The 20,903-nt window shown below is 45.7% G+C and overlaps 1 protein-coding gene across 4 annotated transcripts in view; it reads right to left on the bottom strand.

Annotated features, from left to right (window-relative positions):
- The window catches only part of rtkna (rhotekin a), a 157,854-nt gene that overhangs the window by 30,830 nt on the left and 106,121 nt on the right, over nucleotides 1–20,903 (bottom strand). For all 4 annotated transcript variants that reach the window (XR_013574196.1, XM_078534856.1, XM_078534854.1 and 1 more), the window contains one exon: nucleotides 13,271–13,436. Coding sequence is in view for 3 of the 4 variants with exons in the window: in XM_078534856.1 (XP_078390982.1) it covers nucleotides 13,271–13,436 (166 nt within the window). In the remaining variant the exon portion in view is untranslated. The remainder of the gene's footprint in view (nucleotides 1–13,270; nucleotides 13,437–20,903) is intronic.

Genomic DNA, 20,903 nt, shown 5'->3' with positions numbered 1-20,903 from the left:
ACCGGGATGGTCTGATGGCCTTAGCTTCTTCCTTGAACAGAGGCCCGAACAATCCCCGTCCACCACTACTCTCCTCCGTCTGGCTGAACTTGTTCTCACACTGAACAATTTCTCCTTAAATTCCTCTCACTTCTTCCAAATAAAAGGTGTGGCTATGGGTACCCGCATGGGCCCCAGCTATGCCTGTCTCTTTATGGGGTATGTGGAACATTCCTTGTTCCAGTCCTACTCCGGCCCCCTCCCACAACTCTTTCTCCGGTACATCGATGATTACTTCGGTGCTGCTTCATGCTCTCGTCGGGACCTGGAAAAATTTATTAATTTTGCTTCCAATTTCCACCCCTCCATCATTTTCACATGGTCCATCTCTGACACTTCCCTTCCCTTCCTTGACCTCTCTGTCTCAATTTCTGGTGATAGACTGTCCACCAATATCCATTACAAGCCTACTGACTCTCACAGCTACCTCGATTACAGCTCCTCACACCCCGCTTCCTGTAAGGAATCCATCCCATTCTCTCAGTTCCTTCGCCTCCATCGCATCTGTTCTGATGATGCCACCTTCAAAAACAGTTCCTCTGACATGTCCTCCTTCTTCCTTAACAGAGGTTTTCCACCCACGGTCGTTGACAGGGCCCTTAACCGTGTCCGGCCCATCTCCCACGCATCCGCCCTCACACCTTCCTCTACCTCCCAGAAACATGATAGGGTCCCCCTTGTCCTCACTTATCACCCCACCAGCCTCCGCATTCAAAGGATCATCCTCCGCCATTTCTGCCAACTCCAGCATAATGCCACCACCAAACACATCTTCCCTTCACCACCCCCCAGCGGCATTCCGCAGGGATCGTTCCCTCCGAGACACCCTGGTCCAATCCTCCATCACCCCCTACACCTCAACCCTCTCCCACGGCACCTTCCCATGCAACCGCAGAAGATGCAACACCTGCCCCTTTACTTCCCCTCTCCTCACCATCCATGGGCCCAAACACTCCTTTCAAGTGAAGCAGCATTTCACTTGCACTTCCCTCAATTTAGTCTACTGCATTCGTTGCTCCCAATGCGGTTTCCTCTACATTGGAGAGACCAAACGCAGACTGGGCGACCGCTTTGCAGAACACCTTCAGTCTGTCCGCCAGCATTACCCAGACCTCCCTGTCGCTTGCCATTTCAACACTCCACCCTGCTCTCATGCCCACATGTCCGTCCTCGGCTTGCTGCATTGTTCCAGTGAAGCTCAACGCAAACTGGAGGAACAGCACCTCATCTTCCGACTAGGCACTTTACAGCCTTCCGGACTGAATATTGAGTTCAACAATTTTAGATCATGAACTCTCTCCTCCATCCCCACCCCCCTTCCGATTCCCCACCCCCCCTTTTTTTTCCCAATAATTTATATAGATTTTTCTTTTCCCACCTATTTCCATTATTTTTAAATGTATTTCCATCCATTGTTTTATCTCTACCTTTTAGCCTATTTTGATCCCTTCCCTCCACCCCACCCCCACTAGGGCTATCTGTACCTTGCTTGTCCTGCTTTCTAACCTTAATTAGCACATTCCTTAGATAATATCACCACCTTCAACACCTCTTTGTCCTTTTGTCTGTGACATCTTTTGGTTATCTCCACCTATCACTGGCCCTCTATCCAGCTCTACTTGTCACACCCCCCCTTAAACCAGCTTATATTTCACCTCTCTTCTATTTTTAATTAGTTCTGTTGAAGGGTCATTCAGACTCGAAACGTTAACTGTTCCTCTCCGCAGATGCTGCCAGACCTGCTGAGTTTTTCCAGGTATTTTTGTTTTTGTAAAGGCATTAGGCAGGTAGTGCAGGAGTCCCCTGGGTCCATCTCCCTCTCTAACAGATTTTCTGTTTTGGATACTGCTGGGGGAGATGGTTTCTCAGGGGAAATATAGAAACATAGACAATAGGAGCAGGAGTAGTCCATTCAGCCCTTTGAGCCTGCTCTGCTGTTCAATATGATCATGGCTGTCCTTTATTTCAACGTCATACTCCCGCTTTCTCTCAATACCCCTTGACACCCTTAGCGTCTAGAAATCTATTTCCTTCTTAAATATATTCAGTGACCCGGCCTCCACAGCCTTTTGTGGTAGAGGATTCCACAGGTTCACCACCCTCTGAGTGAAGAAAAGTGAGGAAACAAGGGATGGCAGCAATAGGGCCATAGTATAAAAAGTCTAAAAATGTTAAAAAGACGCTGTATCTGAATGCACGGAGCATTGGCAGTAAGGTAACGAATTAATAGCGTAAATAGATGTAAACGGGTACAATATAATTGCAATTACGGAGACATGGCTGCAGGGTGACCAAGGCTGGGAACTGAATATCCAAAGGTACTCGACATGTAGGACAGAAAGGCAAAAATGAAAAGGAGGTGACATTGTCAGAGAGGATAGATCTAGATGTAGAGTCAGTCTGGGTGGAGCTAAGGAGCAACAAGGGGCAGAAAACATCAGTGGGAGTTAACTATTGGCCTCCAAGCAGTAGTGGTAAGGTAGGAGACGGCATTAAACAGGAGATTAGAGAGGTGTGTATTAAGGCTGCGACAGTAATCATGGGTAATATTAATCTTTTCTTTATTCATTCATGGGATGTGGGCTTCTCTGGCTGGGCCAGTATTTATTGCTAATCCCTAGTTGCCCTTGAGAAAGTGACAGTGAGCTGCCTTCTTGAGCCGCTGCAGTCCATGTGGTGTAGGTACAGCTGTTAGGAAGCTGAGGTGACTGACCTCCAACAACCACAACCATTTTCCTTTGTGCTCAGTATGACTCCAACCAGCGGGAAGTTTTCCCCCTGATTCCCATTGACTCCAGTTTTGCTAGGGCTCCTTGATGCCACACTTGGTCAAATGCTGCCTTGATGTCAAGGACAGTCACTCTCACCTCACCTCGGGAGTTCAGCTCTTTTGTCTATGTTTGAACCAAGGCTGTAATGAAGTCAGGAGCTGAGTGGCCCTGGCGGAACCCAAACTGGACATCAGTGAGCAGGTTATTGCTAAGTAAGTGCCACTTGATAGCACTGTTGATGACCCCTTCCATTACTTTACTGATGATCAAGAGTAGACTGATGGGGCAGTAATTGGCCAGGTTGGATTTGTCCTGCTTTTTGTGTACAGGACATACCTGAGCAATTTTCCACATAGCCGGGTAGATGCCAGTGTTGTAGCTGTACTGGAAAAGCTTGGCTAGGGGGCGCGGCAAGTTCTGGAGCACAAGTCTTTAGTACTATTGCAGGAATATTGTCAGGGCCCATAGCCTTTGCAGTATCCAGTGCCTTCAGCTGTTTCTTGATATCACATGGAGTGAATCAAATTGGCTGAAGACTGGCACCTGTGATGCTGGGGACCTCTGGAGGAGGCTGAGATGGATCATCCACTCAGCACTTCTGGCTGAAGATTGTTGCAAATGCTTCAGCCTTATCTTTTGCACTGATGTGCTGGGCTCCTCCATTATTAAGGATGGGGATATTTTTGGAGCCTCCTCCTCCAGTGAGTTGTTTAATTGTCCACCACCATTCACGACTGGATGTGGCAGGACTACAGAGATTAGATCTGATCCATTGGTTGTCGAATCACTTAGCTCTGTTTATCACTTGCTGCTTATGCTGTTTGGCACTCAAGTAGTCTGTGTATCTGTGTGTGTCAGTGTGTCTGTCTCTGTTTGCCTCTGTGTGTGTGTGTGTGTGTGTGTGTGTGTGTCAGTGTGTCTGACTGTTTGCATGTGTGTGTGTGTGTGTGTGTGTCAGTGTGTCTGACTGTTTGCGTGTGTGTGTGTGTCACAGTCTGTTTGCCTGTGTGTCTGTTTGCCTGTGTGTGTGTGTGTGTGTGTCAGTGTGTCTGGCTGTTTGCGTGCGTGTGTGTGTTGTGTGTCACAGTCTGTTTGCCTGTGTGTATGTGTCTTTTCGCCTGTTTGCCTTTGTGTGTGTGTATCTGTGTGTAGTGGTGCTACAGAACCACTCTTGGTGATGGACATTTGAGTCCCCACCCAGAGTACATTCTGCGCCCTTGCCACCCTGAGTGCTTCCTCCAAGTGGAGGAGCACTGATTCATCAGCTGAGGGAGGGTGGTACGTGGTAATCAGCAGGAGGTTTCCTTGCCCATGTTTGCCTGTGGGACAGGACATATCCAGGTGATGGTTCCGTGAGGATGACTATGTCGGGCTGTTGCTTGGCTAGCCTGTGACACAGCTCTCCCAATTTTGGGACTAGTCCCCAGATGTTAGTAAGGAGGACTTTGCAGGGTCGACAGGGCTGAGATTGCCGTTGTCATTTCCAGGGCCTAGGTCTTTGTAGCAGTTTGATGCAGCTGAGTAGTTTTGCTCAGCCAGAGGGCATTTAAGAGACAACCACATTAGTGAACCAGATGCACAATACACAACAATCGACAATGGTTTCAGATTTTTTACTGAATTCAAATTCCACTATCTGCCGTGGTGGGATTCGAACCCGGGTCCTCAGAGCATTACCCTGGGTCTCTGGAATACCAGCCCAGTGACAATACCACCTGGGTCTTTTAAAATCTGTGTGTGTTGGAGTTTAGAAGAATGAGAGGCGACCTTATTGAAACATATAAGACTCTTAGGGGGTTTGACAGGGTAGATGCTGAGAGGTTGTTTCCCCTTGTGGGAGAGTCTAGAACCAGAGGGCATAATCTCAGAGTAAGGGGGCATCCATTTAAAACAGAGATGAGGAGGAATTTCTTCTCTCAGAGGGTGGTGAATCTGTGGAATTCTTTACCGCAGAGGGCTGGAGAGGCTGGGTCATTAAGTATATTCAAGGCTGAGATAGACAGATTTTTAATCAGTAAGGGAACCAAGGGTTATGGGGAAAAGGCAGGAAAGTGGAGTTGAGGATTATCAGATCAGCCATGATCTCATTGAATGGCAGAGCAGACTCAATGGGCTGAATGGCCTAACTCTGCTCCTACGTCTTATGGTCAATGCGTAGGAATAAATTATAGGCAAGGAGTTCCCTCGAAAATGGCTGAGAGGCTGTCCGGATACAAACAGCCACAGAAGCTCTCATGTAAATAAAGTTTGTTTTGTTTGACTAAAAAGCCTCCCAGAGTGTGTTTCTACAATTGGCAATGAGGGAAAACTATCCTGGCATTGTCTCCCGCCTGCATCGTAACTATCGTGTTTAATCAATGACTGTTAATAGGAAATTATATTTCTCACTGAGGAGCCTTTTATTGACCGGATAGACCCACTCGACTCCTCTGCAGAGGAATGGGGTCATTTCCAACTGAAACCTCCAGTCATAATGAAACGCTTTAAGTTTAATTCACGAGTGAGAGCCGATCGTGTCGTACTTTGTGAAACTCAAACAATTATCAGAGTTTTGCAATCTGGGTACGACCCTGAGAGATATGCTTGGTGATCGATTAGTCTGTGGTGTGCGTAACAATACCACACAATGTCGGTTGTTAGTGGAAGTTGATATTGATTTCCAATGCGTGATGGAGATTGCACTCGCTATGGAACGCGCTGAGGCAGATGCAATGGAACTCCAGGGCGCGCAAAGTGGCGTCGTGCACCAGTTATGGCAGGAACCAGCAGCCAGCCCTGACACCAAATCGCCCAAGGCCACTGGGGATAGGGAAGCAGTTCCAGTCAGCTACCGAACTAAAAGATACTGCGGAGGCAGTCAAGCAGTGATCCTTAAGGTCCAATGTTATCGATGTGGGAGTAAACACACTCCTGAATCTTGTCGACTTAAGGAGCTGAGTGTAATTATTTAGGAAAAAAGGACACCCGAGGAGACAATGCAGGGCTAAGTTCAGGCAGTTGAATAGCCAATCCACAAGATGTTACAAGTACACAGTGTGGAAGACCCTGGTACCAGTAAGTCTGATATTCACTCTCTATCCAACCTCAAGGGTGTTAAGTCAGTTAAACCAATCACCGGAACACTCTGTGTAAATGGGAAGCCTCTAAATATGGAACTAGGTACAGGTGCATCAGTCCCTGTGATGGGTGGCCACACGTTCCAGTGTTTGAGAGGCTGCCCAGCCTTTATATTTGGAGAGCACTTCAACCAAGCTGAAAACACACACCGGAGAAGAAGTAAAGGTGAGGGGTACCACCATTGTACCTTAAGCTATGGACAGCAGTCTGCCCAGCCACCCATCGTAGTAGTAATGGGTGAAGGGCCAAGCCTTCTGGGCCGTGACTGGCTCAAGAAAATAAAGTTAAATTGGGCTGACATTTTCCAGATGAGGACAGGGGGATTGTCAGAATTGTTACGAAAATATGACAGTGTCTTCCCGGATGAGTTAGGCAGCATCAAGGGCTACAAACCAAAATCGACATGAACCCTAAAGCAGCCTCATGATTTTTCAGAGCTAGACCGGTACTCTATGCCCCGTGTGAGAAAGTGGAGGCTGAACTAAAGAGGTGAGAAGAATTAGGTCTTATCCAGCCGGTTCAGTTTGTAGAATGGGCTGCACCCATCGTCCCTGTCTCGAAGCCCAACAAGACTTATCAGCATTTGCGGTGATTACAAACAAACCATCGATCAGGCCACAAAGCTGGACAAGTCTCCTCAACCACGAATCAAAGATCTTTGTGCAAAACTGGCGGAAACCAGGCTTATACCAAGCTGGACATGAGTCACGCTTATCAACAGCTTGAGCTGCTTGATGATTCCCAAGGATATCCCTACAGGGGTTGCCCCAGGTTGTACCTTGGTGATATACTCATCACAGGGGCCACAGAGGCTGAACATGTGACAAATTTAGTAGAGGTGTTAAAAAGATTTCAGGAGGCTGGAGTTCGCCTCAAGAAAGAAAATTGCACTTTCCAAGCCAGGGAGGTGACTGACCTGGGACACAGGATCAATGCTCAAGGGCTACACCAACCATCTTCAGTTGCTTCATCAATAACCTTCCTCCCATCATAAGGTCAGAAGTGGGGATGTTCGCTGATGATTGCACAATGTTCACCATTCGCAACTCCTCAGATACTGAAGCAGTCCATGTCCAAATGCAGCAAGACCTGGACAATATCCAGACTTGGACTAACAAGTGGCAAATAACATTCACGGCACACAACTGTCAGGCAATGACCATCTCCAACAATGGACCAGCTATCATATAAATACTGTGGTTACAAGAGCAGGTCAGAGGCTAGGAATCCTACGACAAGTAACTCACCTGCTGACTCCCCAAAGCCTGTCCACCATCTACAAGACACAAGTCAGGAGTGTGATGGAATACTCCCCACTTGCCTGGATGAGTGCAGCTCCCACAACACTCAAGAAGCTTGACACCATCCAGGACAAAGCAGCCCACTTGATTGGCACCACCTCCACAAACTTTCACTCCCTCAACCACTGACGTACAGTAGCAGCAGAGTGTACCATCTACAAGATGCACTGCAGGAATTCACCAAGGCTCCTTCGACAGCATCTTCCAAACCCACGACTACTAACATCTAGAAGGACAAGGGCAGCAGATACAAGGGATTACCTGTTTTCAAGAAGGAGTTACATATAGCTCTTGGAGCGAAAGGGATCAAAGGATATGGGGAGAAAGTGGGAGCAGGCTACAGAGTTGGATGATCAGCCATGATCATAATGAATGGCGGAACAGGCTCGAAGGGCCGAATGGCCTACTCCTGCTCCTATTTTCTATGTTTCGATGTTTCAAACAATGCTTGGCAGTTAACTGTCAGTCACCATTATCTGGTGCATTCTCTATTGCCTTTACCAATCAAATTCCACTTGCCAACCAATCAACGCTCTTCTCATACAGTATCAATTGCTGTTCCCTTTACATTTCGTACTCCTGCACAGTATCCTGATGAGTGCAAGATGAAAACTTCAACAAAAAAATGTCCCTTTTAAGTGATACTCATGAATGAAACAGAAAAACTTTTTAGGTCAATATGTAGAGGGTCCAACAAGGGACGGTGCATTGCTGGACCTAATTCTGGGGAATGAAGCTGGACAGGTGGTTGAGGTGGCGGTGGGTGAGTATTTTAGCGATAGCGACCACAACATGGTACAGTTTAAGTTTGTTGTGGACAAAGAAATCGACAAGTTGCAAAAAAACGTTTTGGATTGGGGGAGAGTGGATTTTAGTAAAATAAGGCAGGATCTGGCCAAGGTAGACTGGGAACAGTTACTTGTGGGGAAATCTACAGAGGAACAGTGGGGGGTGTTCAAAAAGGAAATGGGGAGGGTACAGCCTCAACATGTTCCCTCTAGGGTGATAGGAAGGAGTAACAAGCCCAGAGAACCATGGATGACCAGAGATATTCAGGTTACGATGAGAAGGAAAAGAGAGGCTTTTAGCAGGTACAAGGGAAGCAAATCAGCAGAGGTATTAGTGGAGTACAGAAAGTGCAGGGTGGAGCTTAAGAAAGCAATTAGGAGAGCAAAAAGGGGATATGAGAAAGCTCCAGCTGGTAAAAGTAGGGAAAATCCAAGATATTCTATAAGTATATCAATGGGAAGAGGATAACCAGGGAAAGAGTAGGGCCCATAAGGGACCAAGGGGGCAATCTATGGGTGGAGCCAGAGGACATCGCTAGAGTGTTGAATGAATACTTCACATCCGTCTTCACCCAAGAGAATGAAGATGAAGGTATCGAACTCGGGGAGACTGCAAGGTTCTTAAGCAAATTGATATAGGGAGTGACAAGGTATTGGAGGTGTTGGCAGGCTTAAAAGTGGACAAATCTCCAGGTCCAGATGATGTGTGTCCCAGGCTGCTGAGGGAGGCAAGGGAGGAGATCACAGGGGCTCTGACCCAAATTTTTAATTCCTCTCTGGCCACGGGGGAGGTGCCAGAGGACTGGAGAACAGTTAATGTGGTTCCGCTATTTAAGAAGGGTTGTAGAGATAAGCCAGGGAACTACAGGCCAGTGAGTCTCACGTCAGTGGTAGGGAAACTATTGGAGAAATTTCTGAAGGAGAGTATCTTTCTCCACTTGGAGAGCCAAGGTTTGATCAGGTATAGTCAGCATGGCTTTGTCAGAGGGAGGTCATGCCTAACAAATTTGATTGAATTTTTTGAGGAGGTGACCAGGTGTGTAGATGAGGGTAGTGCAGTTGATGTAGTTTATATGGATTTCAGCAAAACCTTTGACAAGGTCCCAAATGGGAGACTTATAAAGAAGGCAAATGCACATAGGCTACAGGGTAATTTGATAAGGTGGATTCAAAATTGGCTTAGTTGTAGGAGGCAGAGGGTGATGACAGAAGGATGCTTTAGTGACTGGAAGCCAGTGTCCAGTGGCATACCACAGGGATCTGTGCTCGGCAAAAGACGGGAAATTACAGGCCGATTAGCCTGACCTCGGTCGTTGGTAAGATTTTAGAGTCCATTATTAAGGATAAGATTTCAGAATACTTGGAAGTGCATGGTAAAATCGGGCAAAGTCAGCATGGTTTCATCAAGAGGAGGTCATGCCTGACAAATCTGTTAGAATTCTTTGAGGAGGTAACGAGTAAGTTAGACAAAGGAGATGTTATCTACTTGGACTTCCAGAAGGCCTTTGACAAGGTGCCGCACAGGAGGCTGCTCAGTAAGATAAGAGCCCATGGTGTTAGAGGCAAGGTACTAGCATGGATAGAAGATTGGCTGTCTGGCAGGAGGCAGAGAGTGGGGATAAGGGGGTCCTTCTCAGGATGGCGGCCGGTGACTAGTGGAGTTCCGCAGGGGTCAGTGTTAGGACCACAACTTTTCACTTTATACATTAATGATCTAGATGAAGGAACTGAGGGCATCCTGGCTAAGTTTGCAGATGATACAAAGATAGCTGGAGGGACAGGTAGTATTGAGGAGGCGGGGAGGCTGCAGAAGGATTTGGACAGGTTAGGAGAATGGGCAAGGATGAGGCAGATGGAATACAACGTGGGGAAGTGTGAGGTCATGCACTTTGGTAGGAAGAATAGAGGCATAGACTATTTTCTAAATGGGGAGAGAATTCAGAAATCTGGAGTGCAAAGGGACTTGGGAGTCCTAGTCCAGGATTGTCTTAAGGTTAACTTGCAGGTTGAGTCGGTAGTTAGGAAGGCAAATGTAATGTTGGCATTTATTTCAAGAGGACTAGAATATAAAAGCAGGGATGTGCTGCTGAGGAGTTATAAGGCTCTGGTCAGACCACATTTAGAATATTGTGAGCAATTTTGGGCCCCGTATCTCAGGAAGGATGTGCTGGCCTTGGAGAGGGTCCAGAGGAGGTTCACGAGAATGATCCCAGGAATGAAAGGCTTAACATATGAGGAACGTTTGAGAACTCTGGGTCTATACTTGATGGAGTTTAGAAGGATGAGGGGGGATCTGATTGAAACTTACAGAATACTGAAAGGCCTGGATAGAGTGGACGTGGGGAAGATGTTTCCATTCGTAGGAGAGACTAGGACCCGAGGGCACAGCCTCAGAGTAACGGGAAGATCTTTTAGAACAGAGATGAGGAGAAACTTCTTTAGCCAGAGAGTGGTGAATCTATGGAATTCATTGCCACAGAAGGCTGTGGAGGCCAGATCATTGAATGTCTTTAAGACCAAGATAGATAGGTTCTTGATTGGTAAGGGGATCAAAGGTTACGGGGAGAAGGTGGGAGAATGGGGTTGAGAAACTTATCAGCCATGTTTGAATGGCGGAGTAGACTCAATGGGCCGAATGGCCTAATTTCTGCTCCTATGTCTTATGGTCTTATGGTCCCCTATTATTTGTCATTTATATAAACGACATAGATAACTATGTGAGGGGTAGGATTAGTAAGTTTGCAGATGACACAAAGATTGGCCGAGTGGTTAACAATGAGGTTGAGTGTCTTGGGCTACAGGAAGATATCGACGGGATGGTCAAATGGGCAGATAAGTGGCAGATGGAATTTAACCCTGAAAAGTGTCAGGTGATACACTTTGGAAGGAGTAATTTAACAAGGAAGTATTCAATGAACGGCATGGCACTAGGAAGTTCTGAGGAACAAAGGGACCTTGGCGTGTATCTCCATAGATCTCTGAAGGCGGAGGGGCATGTTAGTGGGGTGGTGAAAAAGGCATATGGGACACTTGCCTTTATCAATCAAGGCACAGATTACAAAAGTAGGGAGGTCATGTTGGAGTTGTATAGAACCTTAGTGAGGCCACAGCTGGAGTACTGTGTGCAGTTCTGGTCGCCACATTATAGGAAGGATGTGATTGCACTGGAGGGGGTGCAGAGGAGATTCACCAGGATGTTGCCTGGGATGAAACATTTAAGTTATGAAGAGAGGTTTGATAGACTTGGGTTGTTTTCGTTGGAGCAGAGAAGACTGAGGGGCCACCTGATCGAGGTGTACAAGATTATGAGGGGCATGGACAGGGTGGATAGGGAGCAGCTGTTCCCCTTAGTTGAAGGGTCAGTCACAAGGGGGCATAAGTTCAAGGTGAGGGGCAGGAGGTTTAGGGGGGTGTGAGGAAAAACATTTTTACCCAGAGGGTGGTGACGGTCTGGAATGCGCTGCCTGGGAGGGTGGTGGAGGCAGGTTGTCTCACATCCTTTAAAAAGTATCTGGATGAGCACTTGGCACATCATAACATTCAAGGCTATGGGCCAAGTACTGGTAAATGGGATTAGGTAGGTAGGTCAGGTGTTTCTCACGTGTCGGTGCAGACTCGATGGGCCGAAGGGCCTCTTCTGCACTGTGATTCTGTCAAAATCATGAAAGCACAGTCTGAGAATAAGAGTTCAATGATTTGGGACTGAGATGAGGGCAAATTCACAGAATCACAGATTTGTTGCAGTGCAGAAAGAGGCCATTCAGCCCGTCCTGTAATCAACAGCTCCCTGAATGAGCAATTCACTCAGTGCTGTTCCCCCACCTTCTCCCCATAACCCTGTACATTTTTCCTTTTCAGATAACAGTTTTTTAACTGAGTTTCTTTGAATTCATTTTATGGGATGTGAGCATCGCTGGCTGGACCAGCATTTATTGCCCATCCCTAATTGCCCCTGAGAAGATGTTGGTGAGCTGCCTTCCTGATAAAACTGAGTGGCTTGCTCGGCCATTTCAGTGAGTTAACCACGGGCTGGACTTGGTGTTCCCATTCCTGGTCCTGCCGAGCGGGAGAATCAGTGGAAACGCATGTTCTTTTGTGAGGCCGGCCTAACCGCATTAAGTGTCTGTCAGACATCTAAGTGGCCAGTACTGGGTCTTCCACTGGACTTAGGACCCCGGCAGTGTAAATCCTGCCCCCAAGATCTACCGGCCAATCAGAGGCTGGCTGCTCTCCTGCAGTGAGGCCTTTGCCAGAGATCACTGTGGGATCACTGAAGAGAGGTGAGTTTGGGTGTAGTTGGGAGGTTTCACCAGCAGGGGGGGTGTGGGGGTCTTGTGACTCTCAGCAAACACCTTCTTCCTGATGCATTGGGCTCGAAAGAGGACATTCTTGGGAGGTCACTGGCAAACCCAACAGGGTTTACTGGGGGAGGGGTCTTCACGAGGCATGGGAAAGAGTTCAGGAGAATTCCTGAGCTACCTCTAAATCCTACTGGGCTCAGGGATAATAAACTTTAAGTTTCTCATCAATGAGCCAAAGTAACCAGCTGGCAGGTTCCTTGTATGAGCCCATTCCCGCTTCTCTTTTAATGGAAGTCAGTTTTCCCACCAGCGGGAATGGGATGTGTTGCTTACTCGATTATCTAGGCCGGCCCACCAGCTGCTTCATTACACCCAGTCCACATGACTGCGGGTCTGGGCTCTGGTACAGGCTGGGCTATGGAAAGACGGCAGATTTTCTTCACATTCCTTCACCAGATGGGTTTTTTCCACAATTTAGCTTCATGGTTACCATTGCTGAAGCTGGCTTTTTAATGCAGATTTTATTCTCCAAATGTAAAGTGTGTTGCTGGCCTGTTTACCAGTAACATAACCACAATTCTGCTGTGCTACTGCTTGGTGCACCAAGAGACATGGGGCATTTACAGAATGTGCCCCTCAGAGTGCAACATGATGTATGTTGATAACTCCAATACCATTGCACTGTCTGACTGTCTGTAATGACCATATTGAAATGGTTGTAATATTCATTGATTGTATTGAAGCACCTCATGATCCAAGTACAAAAGTTGAATCTGATTGCACTTTTTGTGATAGCGATTTAGAAATATTTTGCAATGTTCTTCCAAATATTTTATGAATAAAGAATATTTTTCAAAAAAAAATTTACAGGATGTGATACAGGGTTCACACTAACCCCCTGGAATATTCACTGTCTGAAGCCACATTTCCAAACAGTTTAGTTTCAAACTCACTCATGTCACAGAAGTGTTGCCAGAAAGCCTCCATCCACCTGCACATCTCCTCTCGAGATTCAGCCACCAGGGTATGAGTCACTTCCTCTCCCGCATAGTGATTAGTTATTGAGATGCTGTTACTTTTTCTCTTTGCATCTTTCTCTGTTGCTCTGATTCGTGTTTCCTGGAAAACACATTCATTTCATTAAAAAGTAAAATGCTGCAAATACTCTGCAGTTCCGGGAGCAGCTTTGGAGAGAAAAACATAGTTAACGTTTTCACTCAATAACCATAGAAAAATTACAGCACAGAAGGAGGCCTTTCGGCCCATCTTGTCCATGCCAGCCCGAGAACACCCAGGTGCCCTTTCTAATCCCACCTTCCTGCACCCGGCCCATAGCCCTGCAGCTTACAGCACTTAAGGTGCAGATCCAGGTACTTTTTAAAAGAGTTTAGAGTTTCTGCCTCTACCACCAACTTGGGCAGTGAATTCCAGACACCCACTACCCTCTGCGTAAAAAAGTTCTTCCTCATGTCCCCCCTACACCTTCTGCCACTTATCTTGAATCTATGTCCCCTGGTTCTAGAATTCTCCACCAAGGGAAACAATTTTATCCTGTCCACTCTATCTATTCCTCTCATAATTTTGTAACCTCAATCAAGTCACCTCTTAGCCTTCTTTGTTCTAAGGAAAATAACCCCAACCTATCCAATCTCTCCTCGTAGCTACACTTTTCTAACCCTGCCAACATTCTTGTAAACCTCCTCTGCACTCTCCAGAGCTATTACATCCTTCCTGTAATGTGGTGACCAGAACTGCACACAATACTCCAGTTGTGGCCTCACCAGTGTTTTATACAATTTCAACATTATATCCTTACTTTTATATTCTATACCTCTGCCAATGAAGGAGAGCATTCCATATGCCTTCTTTACAACCTTGTCTACTTGAACTGCTGCCTTCAGGGACCTGTGTACTTGTACACCAAGATCTCTCACTTCATCTACCCCTCTTAGTATATTCCCATTTATTATGTAATCCCTGTAACTGTTTGACCTCCCTAAATGTATGACCTCACATTTCTCTATGTTAAAATCCATCTGCCACTTTACCGCCCACTCCACCAACCCATCTATATCGTTTTGGAGATTATGGCTATCCTCTACACTATCCACTACTCGGCCAATCTTTGTGTCATCCGCAAATTTCCCAATCGTGACCCCCACGTTCACGTCCAAATCGTTAATATATAACACAAACAGCAAGGGTCCCAACACCGAGCCCTGTGGAACACCACTTGTGACAATTTTCCATTCACAAGGGCATCCATCGACCATTACCCTTTGTTCCCTGTTACAAAGCCAACCTTTTGTCCAGTTTGCCACATTACCCTGAATCCCATCGGCTTTTACTTTCCTGACCAATCTGCCATGTGGGAGCTTGTCAAATGCCTTGCTAAAATCCATGTACACAACATCCTTTCATTAGAACTTTGTCAGGCATTAATTTGATTGGCAAAGAATTGATGCGCTCGATGTGGGAAGGAGAGGCTCGGATTATGGCACAGCAAACGGTTCCATAATTTATACTCAGGATCATGCATCCAGCTGGCAACCGAGGAGGGTGAGGGGAAAAGAGGGGGGGAGAAGGAGGCAGTGGGGGTAGAGAATGGGAAAGGGGTAGCGGGAGGAGAGAGGGTGAAGTTGGGGGGTGGGGGGCATTCGTACTTAGCAGAAAGGAAGATGGTTGGGTTGCTGGAAATAGACTGGTTTACCACAAATGGCTATTGTGGCTGAGACTAAGGGTTATTTGTCAGATTTTTCCAATTTAAATAAAACTGTTTTCAGGTCCTACATTTAGTGTCATTTACAAACATACAAGGATCAGGAGTAGGCCATTCGGCCTCTCGAGCCTGCTCTGCCATTTAATAAGACAACGACTGACTACTATCCTCAAATCTGTATCCCACCCACCCCTGATAACCTATCACCCCCTTACTTACCAAGAATCTATCCACCCCTGCCTTAAAAATATTCAAACTCTGCTTCCACCACCTTTTCAGGAAGAGAGTTCCAAAGACTCACGACCGTCTGAGAGAAAAAAATTCACCTCATCTCCGTTTTAAATGGGCGACCCCTTATTTTTAACCAGTGACCCCTAGTTCTAGATTCTCTGACAAGAGGAAACATCCTCTCCACATCCACCCTGTCCAGTCCCCTCAGGGTCTTATATGTTTCAATCAAGTCGTCTCTCACTCTTCTAAACTCTAGTGGATACAAGCCTAGTCTGTCCAATCTTTCCTCATAAGACAACTCACCCCATTCCAGGTATTAGTCTGGGAAACCTTCTCTGAACTGCTTCTAACGCATTTACATCCTTCCTTAAATAAGGAGACCAATACTGTACACAATACTCCAGATGAAAAAATTGAAGGTATTCAGTCATCAAAAATTCCTTACCATTGAGCAGAAACTGAACTGGATCAGCCACATAAACCTGTGGCTACAAGAGCAGGTCAGAGGCTGAGAATTCTGTGGAGAGTAACTCACCTCCTAACTCTCTAAAGCCTGTCTATCTATAAGGCACTCCATTTACTTCAATCCTCAATTTCTATTAGCAGTACATCATTCCTTGTTCTACCTATGTCGATTCCCTTTACTATACTATCTCCTATCACTATGACATTCATCTTCACTCCCCCCACTTAGATGGTATTCTTCACCAGCGCCTCGGTAGCATCTTCTTCCTTGGTAAAGACAAATGCAAAGTAATTATTTAATACCTCAGCCATGCCTCCTGCCTCCATGTATAAATCCCCTTTTTGGTCCCTAATCGGCCCTGCTCCACCTTTTACTATTTATATCGTTGGGAGGAGTGCACAGTTTCTCTAGCCCCACGACTCCACAGGTCACACCATTAGTTTAAAGCTTAATTCACTCACCAAGATGGCCAAATATTTAGATAAAAGCAAAACACTGCAGATGCTGGAAATCTAGAACAAAAACAGCTGGACAAACTCAGCAGGTCTTACAGCATCTGCAGAGAGGGATACAGTTAACATTTAGAATCCGTATGACTCTTCATCAGAACTAAGACATCTAGAAATGAGATGAAGTATAAGCTGGTGGAGGGGGGTGGGACAGGACAGCTCAATAGGGGGCCAGTGATAGGTGGAGATTGCCAAAAGATGTCATAGACAAAAGGACAAAGGGGTGTTGACGGTGTGATATTATCTAAGGAATGTGCTAATGGGGACATTAAGGGTAGCAAACAGGACAAGCTAGTGGCAGATGGCCCTAGTGGGGGTAGGGGGGAAGGGATCGAAATAGGCTAAAAGGTAGAGATAAAACAATGGATGGAAATAAATTTAAAAATAGGAGGGAAAAGAAAAAAAATATAGTAAAAAGATTATAAATTATTGGAAAAGGGGGGATCAGAAAGGGGGTGGGGATGGAGGAGAGAGCTCATGGTCTGAAATTATTGAACTCAATATTCAGTCCGGAAGGCTGTAAAGTGCCTAGTCGGAAGATGAGGTGCTGTTCCTCCAGTTTGCGTTGAGCTTCACTCGAACATTGCAGCAGGCCAAGGACGGCCATGTGGGCATGAGAGCAGGGTGGATTGTTAAAATGGCAAGCGACAGGGAGGTCTGGGTCATGCTTGCAGACAGACCGAAGGTGTTCCGCAAAGCGGTCACCCAGTCTGCGTTTGGTCTCTCCAATGTAGAGGAAACCGCATTGGGAGCAGCGAATGCAGTAGACTACATTGAGGGAAGTGCAAGTGAAATGCTGCTTCACTTGAAAGGAGTGTTTGGGCCCTTGGACGGTGAGGAGAGGGGAAGTAAACGGGCAGGTGTTGCACCTTCTGCGTTGCATGGGAAGGTGCCGTGGGAGGAGGTTGAGGTGTAGGGGGTAATGGAAGAGTGGACCAGGGTGTCCCGGAGGGAACGATCCCTGCGGAAAGCCGCCAGGGGGGTGAAGGGATCTAAAGGCAACGAGGGTGAGGAATATACTGAACCAGGAGTGGTATGGTGAGATTTTAAAGTGGGAGGCTGCAATATGGCTTTGGCAGTTGCTAACACTTGACTGGGAGTTGAAGTTATAACCTTGGTTGGTTTACAAAAGGTAACTAAAGCTAAGTTAATGGAATTGTCAGATAAGTTACAATTAGGATTACCTGCAGGGATAAGGAAATCGGACATAATTGAAGGTATAGCACAGATTTGAAATTGGAAAGAATCTCCAAAAGACCAAGTTCTCCAAGGGGTGGGTCATTGGAATGGCCTCAAATTCAGCTGCAAATGAAAAAGATTGAATTGGAGGAAAAGGAAAGAGAACAAGCATTTCAAAAGTAACAGGCAGAAAGGCAGGAAAGAGAAAAGACAACAGAACGAGAAGAAAATAAACAAGAAAGGGAATTAGAAATGGCGAGGTTAGAAAAGGAGGAAAGAGAGAGACAGAATTCCAGCTTAAAATGCTGGCAGTTAAAATAGAGACACCAGTAGGTGAGGAAGGAGTTATTTCCAGATCAGAACCCAGTGGGGAGATGTCTAAATTTGTACAAGCTCTTCCACAGTTTGAAGAAAGAGATGTTGAAGCATTCTTTATCTCATTTGAGAAGATAGCTAAACAGATGAAATGGCCACAAGAAATTTGGACATTACTTTTACAGTCTGAGTTGGTAGGTAGAGCTAATGAAGTATAAGCATCACTGTCAGAAGAAATATCTGGGGAATATGATGCAGTGAAGAAGGCTATCCTGAGTGCCTATGAGTTGGTTCCAGAGGCACACAGACAGTAATTTTGAAATGTGAGAAAACAGCCTGGACAGACTGATGTTGAGTTTGAAAGAGTCAAACAAAATAATTCTGACAGGTGGATATGGGCATTAAAAATAGAGGGAACCTATGAAGCCCTTAGAGAAGAAATTCTTTTGGAAGAATTTAAAGCTTCACATCCATCAGTAGTAAGAACCCATGTGGAGGAACAAACCTGCTATTCAGGCAGCAGAAATTGCAGGTGATTATGAGCTGGGCCATAGATCAAAACCTTTTTTCCAACACTCTTTTAAATCTGAGAAGGATAGAAAATGGGAAGGTGAGAGGAAGGTAGGTCATCAAGGAAGAGAAGGAACAGCTGGAGATAAAATTGGCCATTCGAGGTCAATGTGCTGGGGGTTACATGGGAAACCTTTTGGATTAGGAGGAACTACGAAAGGTGCTGTAAAGTCATAGACTTCAGAACAAGACAAACCAGCAGGATTTGTTCAAGAAGAAAAGCAAACAAAGGTGTGAAAATGGGTTCACAATCTATTCAAAGGAATGTTGAAAGGCAGACTGCAGACATGTTTAAAGATTTCATCTGTGAGGGAAAAGTCTTTTCATGTGTACTAGGTGCAGTTGGCAAAGATATACAGGTTTTAAGGGATATGGGGGCGAGTCAATCCTTAATGTTATGGGATCGTGATATTTGTTGTTCAGAGGGAATTTTGCAGCAAAAGGTATTAATAAGGGGAATTCATAGAGAAACAATAACTATTCCATTGTGTAAGGTGAATTTGAAAAGAAGCTTGAAAACAGGTGAAGTGATTGTCAGAGTAGTGGAGAAATTGCCTATTTCAGGGGTTCAATTTATCTTGGGAGATGATGTAGCTGGGTCACAGATGTTGGTGATGCCCGCTGTAGTTGAACAGCCTGTGGAAAAGCAATCCACAGAAATGTTGCAGGAGGAACATCCTGGTTTGTTTCCAAACTGTGTGGTAACATGATCACAGACTCAGAAGTTGAGGTAGGAGGAGGAGGTGTCTAGAAGACAGGGCAAAGAGACGGAGATGCAATTAACTGATACTGTCTTTAATAAATTGTTCAGCAAGAGAGAATGGAGGAGAATGAGGTGAGAGGATCACTCAAACTGACTGAGGAGAAGTTAGTGAGTAAAAATTCAGAAACCACACTGATGTAACTAATGGCAGAACCACGGATTTAACACAGGACACCACTAATGAATAGTTTGGATTTAACCTGTCTGGAGGTAGAGATGGAAAACCTAAAAAGGAATTGAAAGATATTTAGCCAAAGGGAATACTAACCAGGGTTCTGAGCTAAAGGAGTTCAAATCATCGACCATTGTCAAAGTTGTGTGGAAAACACAGGATTGATTTGGGATGCCAGTATCACAGTAAACAATATCACAATACCTATCCAAATGCAGTAAATTTGGGAGGTTATATAATAGGAACATGGCTGGAGCAACGAATCTTTGCTATTTTGTATATTTGCATTTTATTTTTGCTTTACTCTTGATTTTAACCATACAGTGAACATTTAAAGTTATCTTGTATTACATCATACATTGACCTTAACCCAGCTAAGGTTCTGCTTTGATGAATTAGTCAATACTAATCGGTAAGATCTGTTTTCTCACGCCTTGTTTTTTCTGTACTGGCCATGCACGGCTGGGATTTAAACTACATCTTAATGTTCTATTTTTCAAGCTGGAATACTAAAAAAAATTGGCCAGGATTTTCCCGTTGGCGATTGGGGGCGGTGCCCGTTCGCCGAGGGGAAAATGATGCGGGATGACATTGGGAGGAATCCATAAGACCATAAGACACAGGAGCAGAAATTAGGCCATTTGGCCCATCGAGTCTGCTCCGCCATTCAATCATGGCTGATAAGTTTTTCAACCCCATTCTCCCGCCTTCTCCCCGTAACCTTTGATCCCCATACCAATCAAGAACCTATCTATCTCGGTCTTAAATAGACTCAATGACTTGGCCTCCACAGCCTTCTGTGGCAATGAATTCCATAGATTCACCACTCTCTGGCTAAAGAAGTTTCTCCTCATCTCTGTTCTAAAAGGTCTTCCCTTTACTCTGAGGCTGTGCCCTCGGGTCCTAGTCTCTCCGACTAATGCAAACATCTTCCCCATGTCCACTCTATCCAGGCCTTTCAGTATTCTGTAAGTTTCAATCAGATCCCCCTCATCCTTCTAAACTCCATCGAGTATAGACCCAGAGTCCTCAAACGTTCCTCATATGTTAAGCCTTTCAATCCTGGGATCATTCTCGTGAACCTCCTCTGGACCCTCTCCAGGGCCAGCACATCCTTCCTGAGATACGGGGCCCAAAATTGCTCACAATATTCTAAATGTGGTCTGACCAGAGCCTTATAAAGCCTCAGCAGCACATCCCTGCTTTTATATTCGAGTCCTCTCAAAATAAATGCAAACATTGCATTTGCCTTCCTAACTACTGACTCAACCTGCAAGTTAACCTTAAGACAATCCTGGACTAGGACTCCCAAGTCCCTTTGCACTCCAGATTTCTGAATTCTCTCCCCATTTAGAAAATAGTCTATGCCTCTATTCTTCCTACCAAAGTGCATGACCTCACACTTCGCCACGTTGTATTCCATCTGCTACTTCTTTGCCCATTCTCCTAACCTGTCCAAATCCTTCTGCAGCTTCCCCGCCTCCTCAATACTACCTGTCCCTCCAGCTATCTTTGTATCATCTGCAAATTTAGCCAGGATGCCCTCAGTTCCTTCATCTAGATCATTAATGTATAAAGTGAAAAGTTGTGGTCCCAACACTGACCCTTGCGGAACTCCACTAGTCACCGGCCGCCATCCTGAGAAGGACCCCCTTATCCCCA

This window comes from Cetorhinus maximus, unplaced genomic scaffold (assembly GCF_964194155.1).
Source record: "Cetorhinus maximus unplaced genomic scaffold, sCetMax3.hap1.1 HAP1_SCAFFOLD_125, whole genome shotgun sequence".
Taxonomy (NCBI): domain Eukaryota; kingdom Metazoa; phylum Chordata; class Chondrichthyes; order Lamniformes; family Cetorhinidae; genus Cetorhinus; species Cetorhinus maximus.
This window is presented reverse-complemented; position numbering and strand designations above follow the sequence as displayed.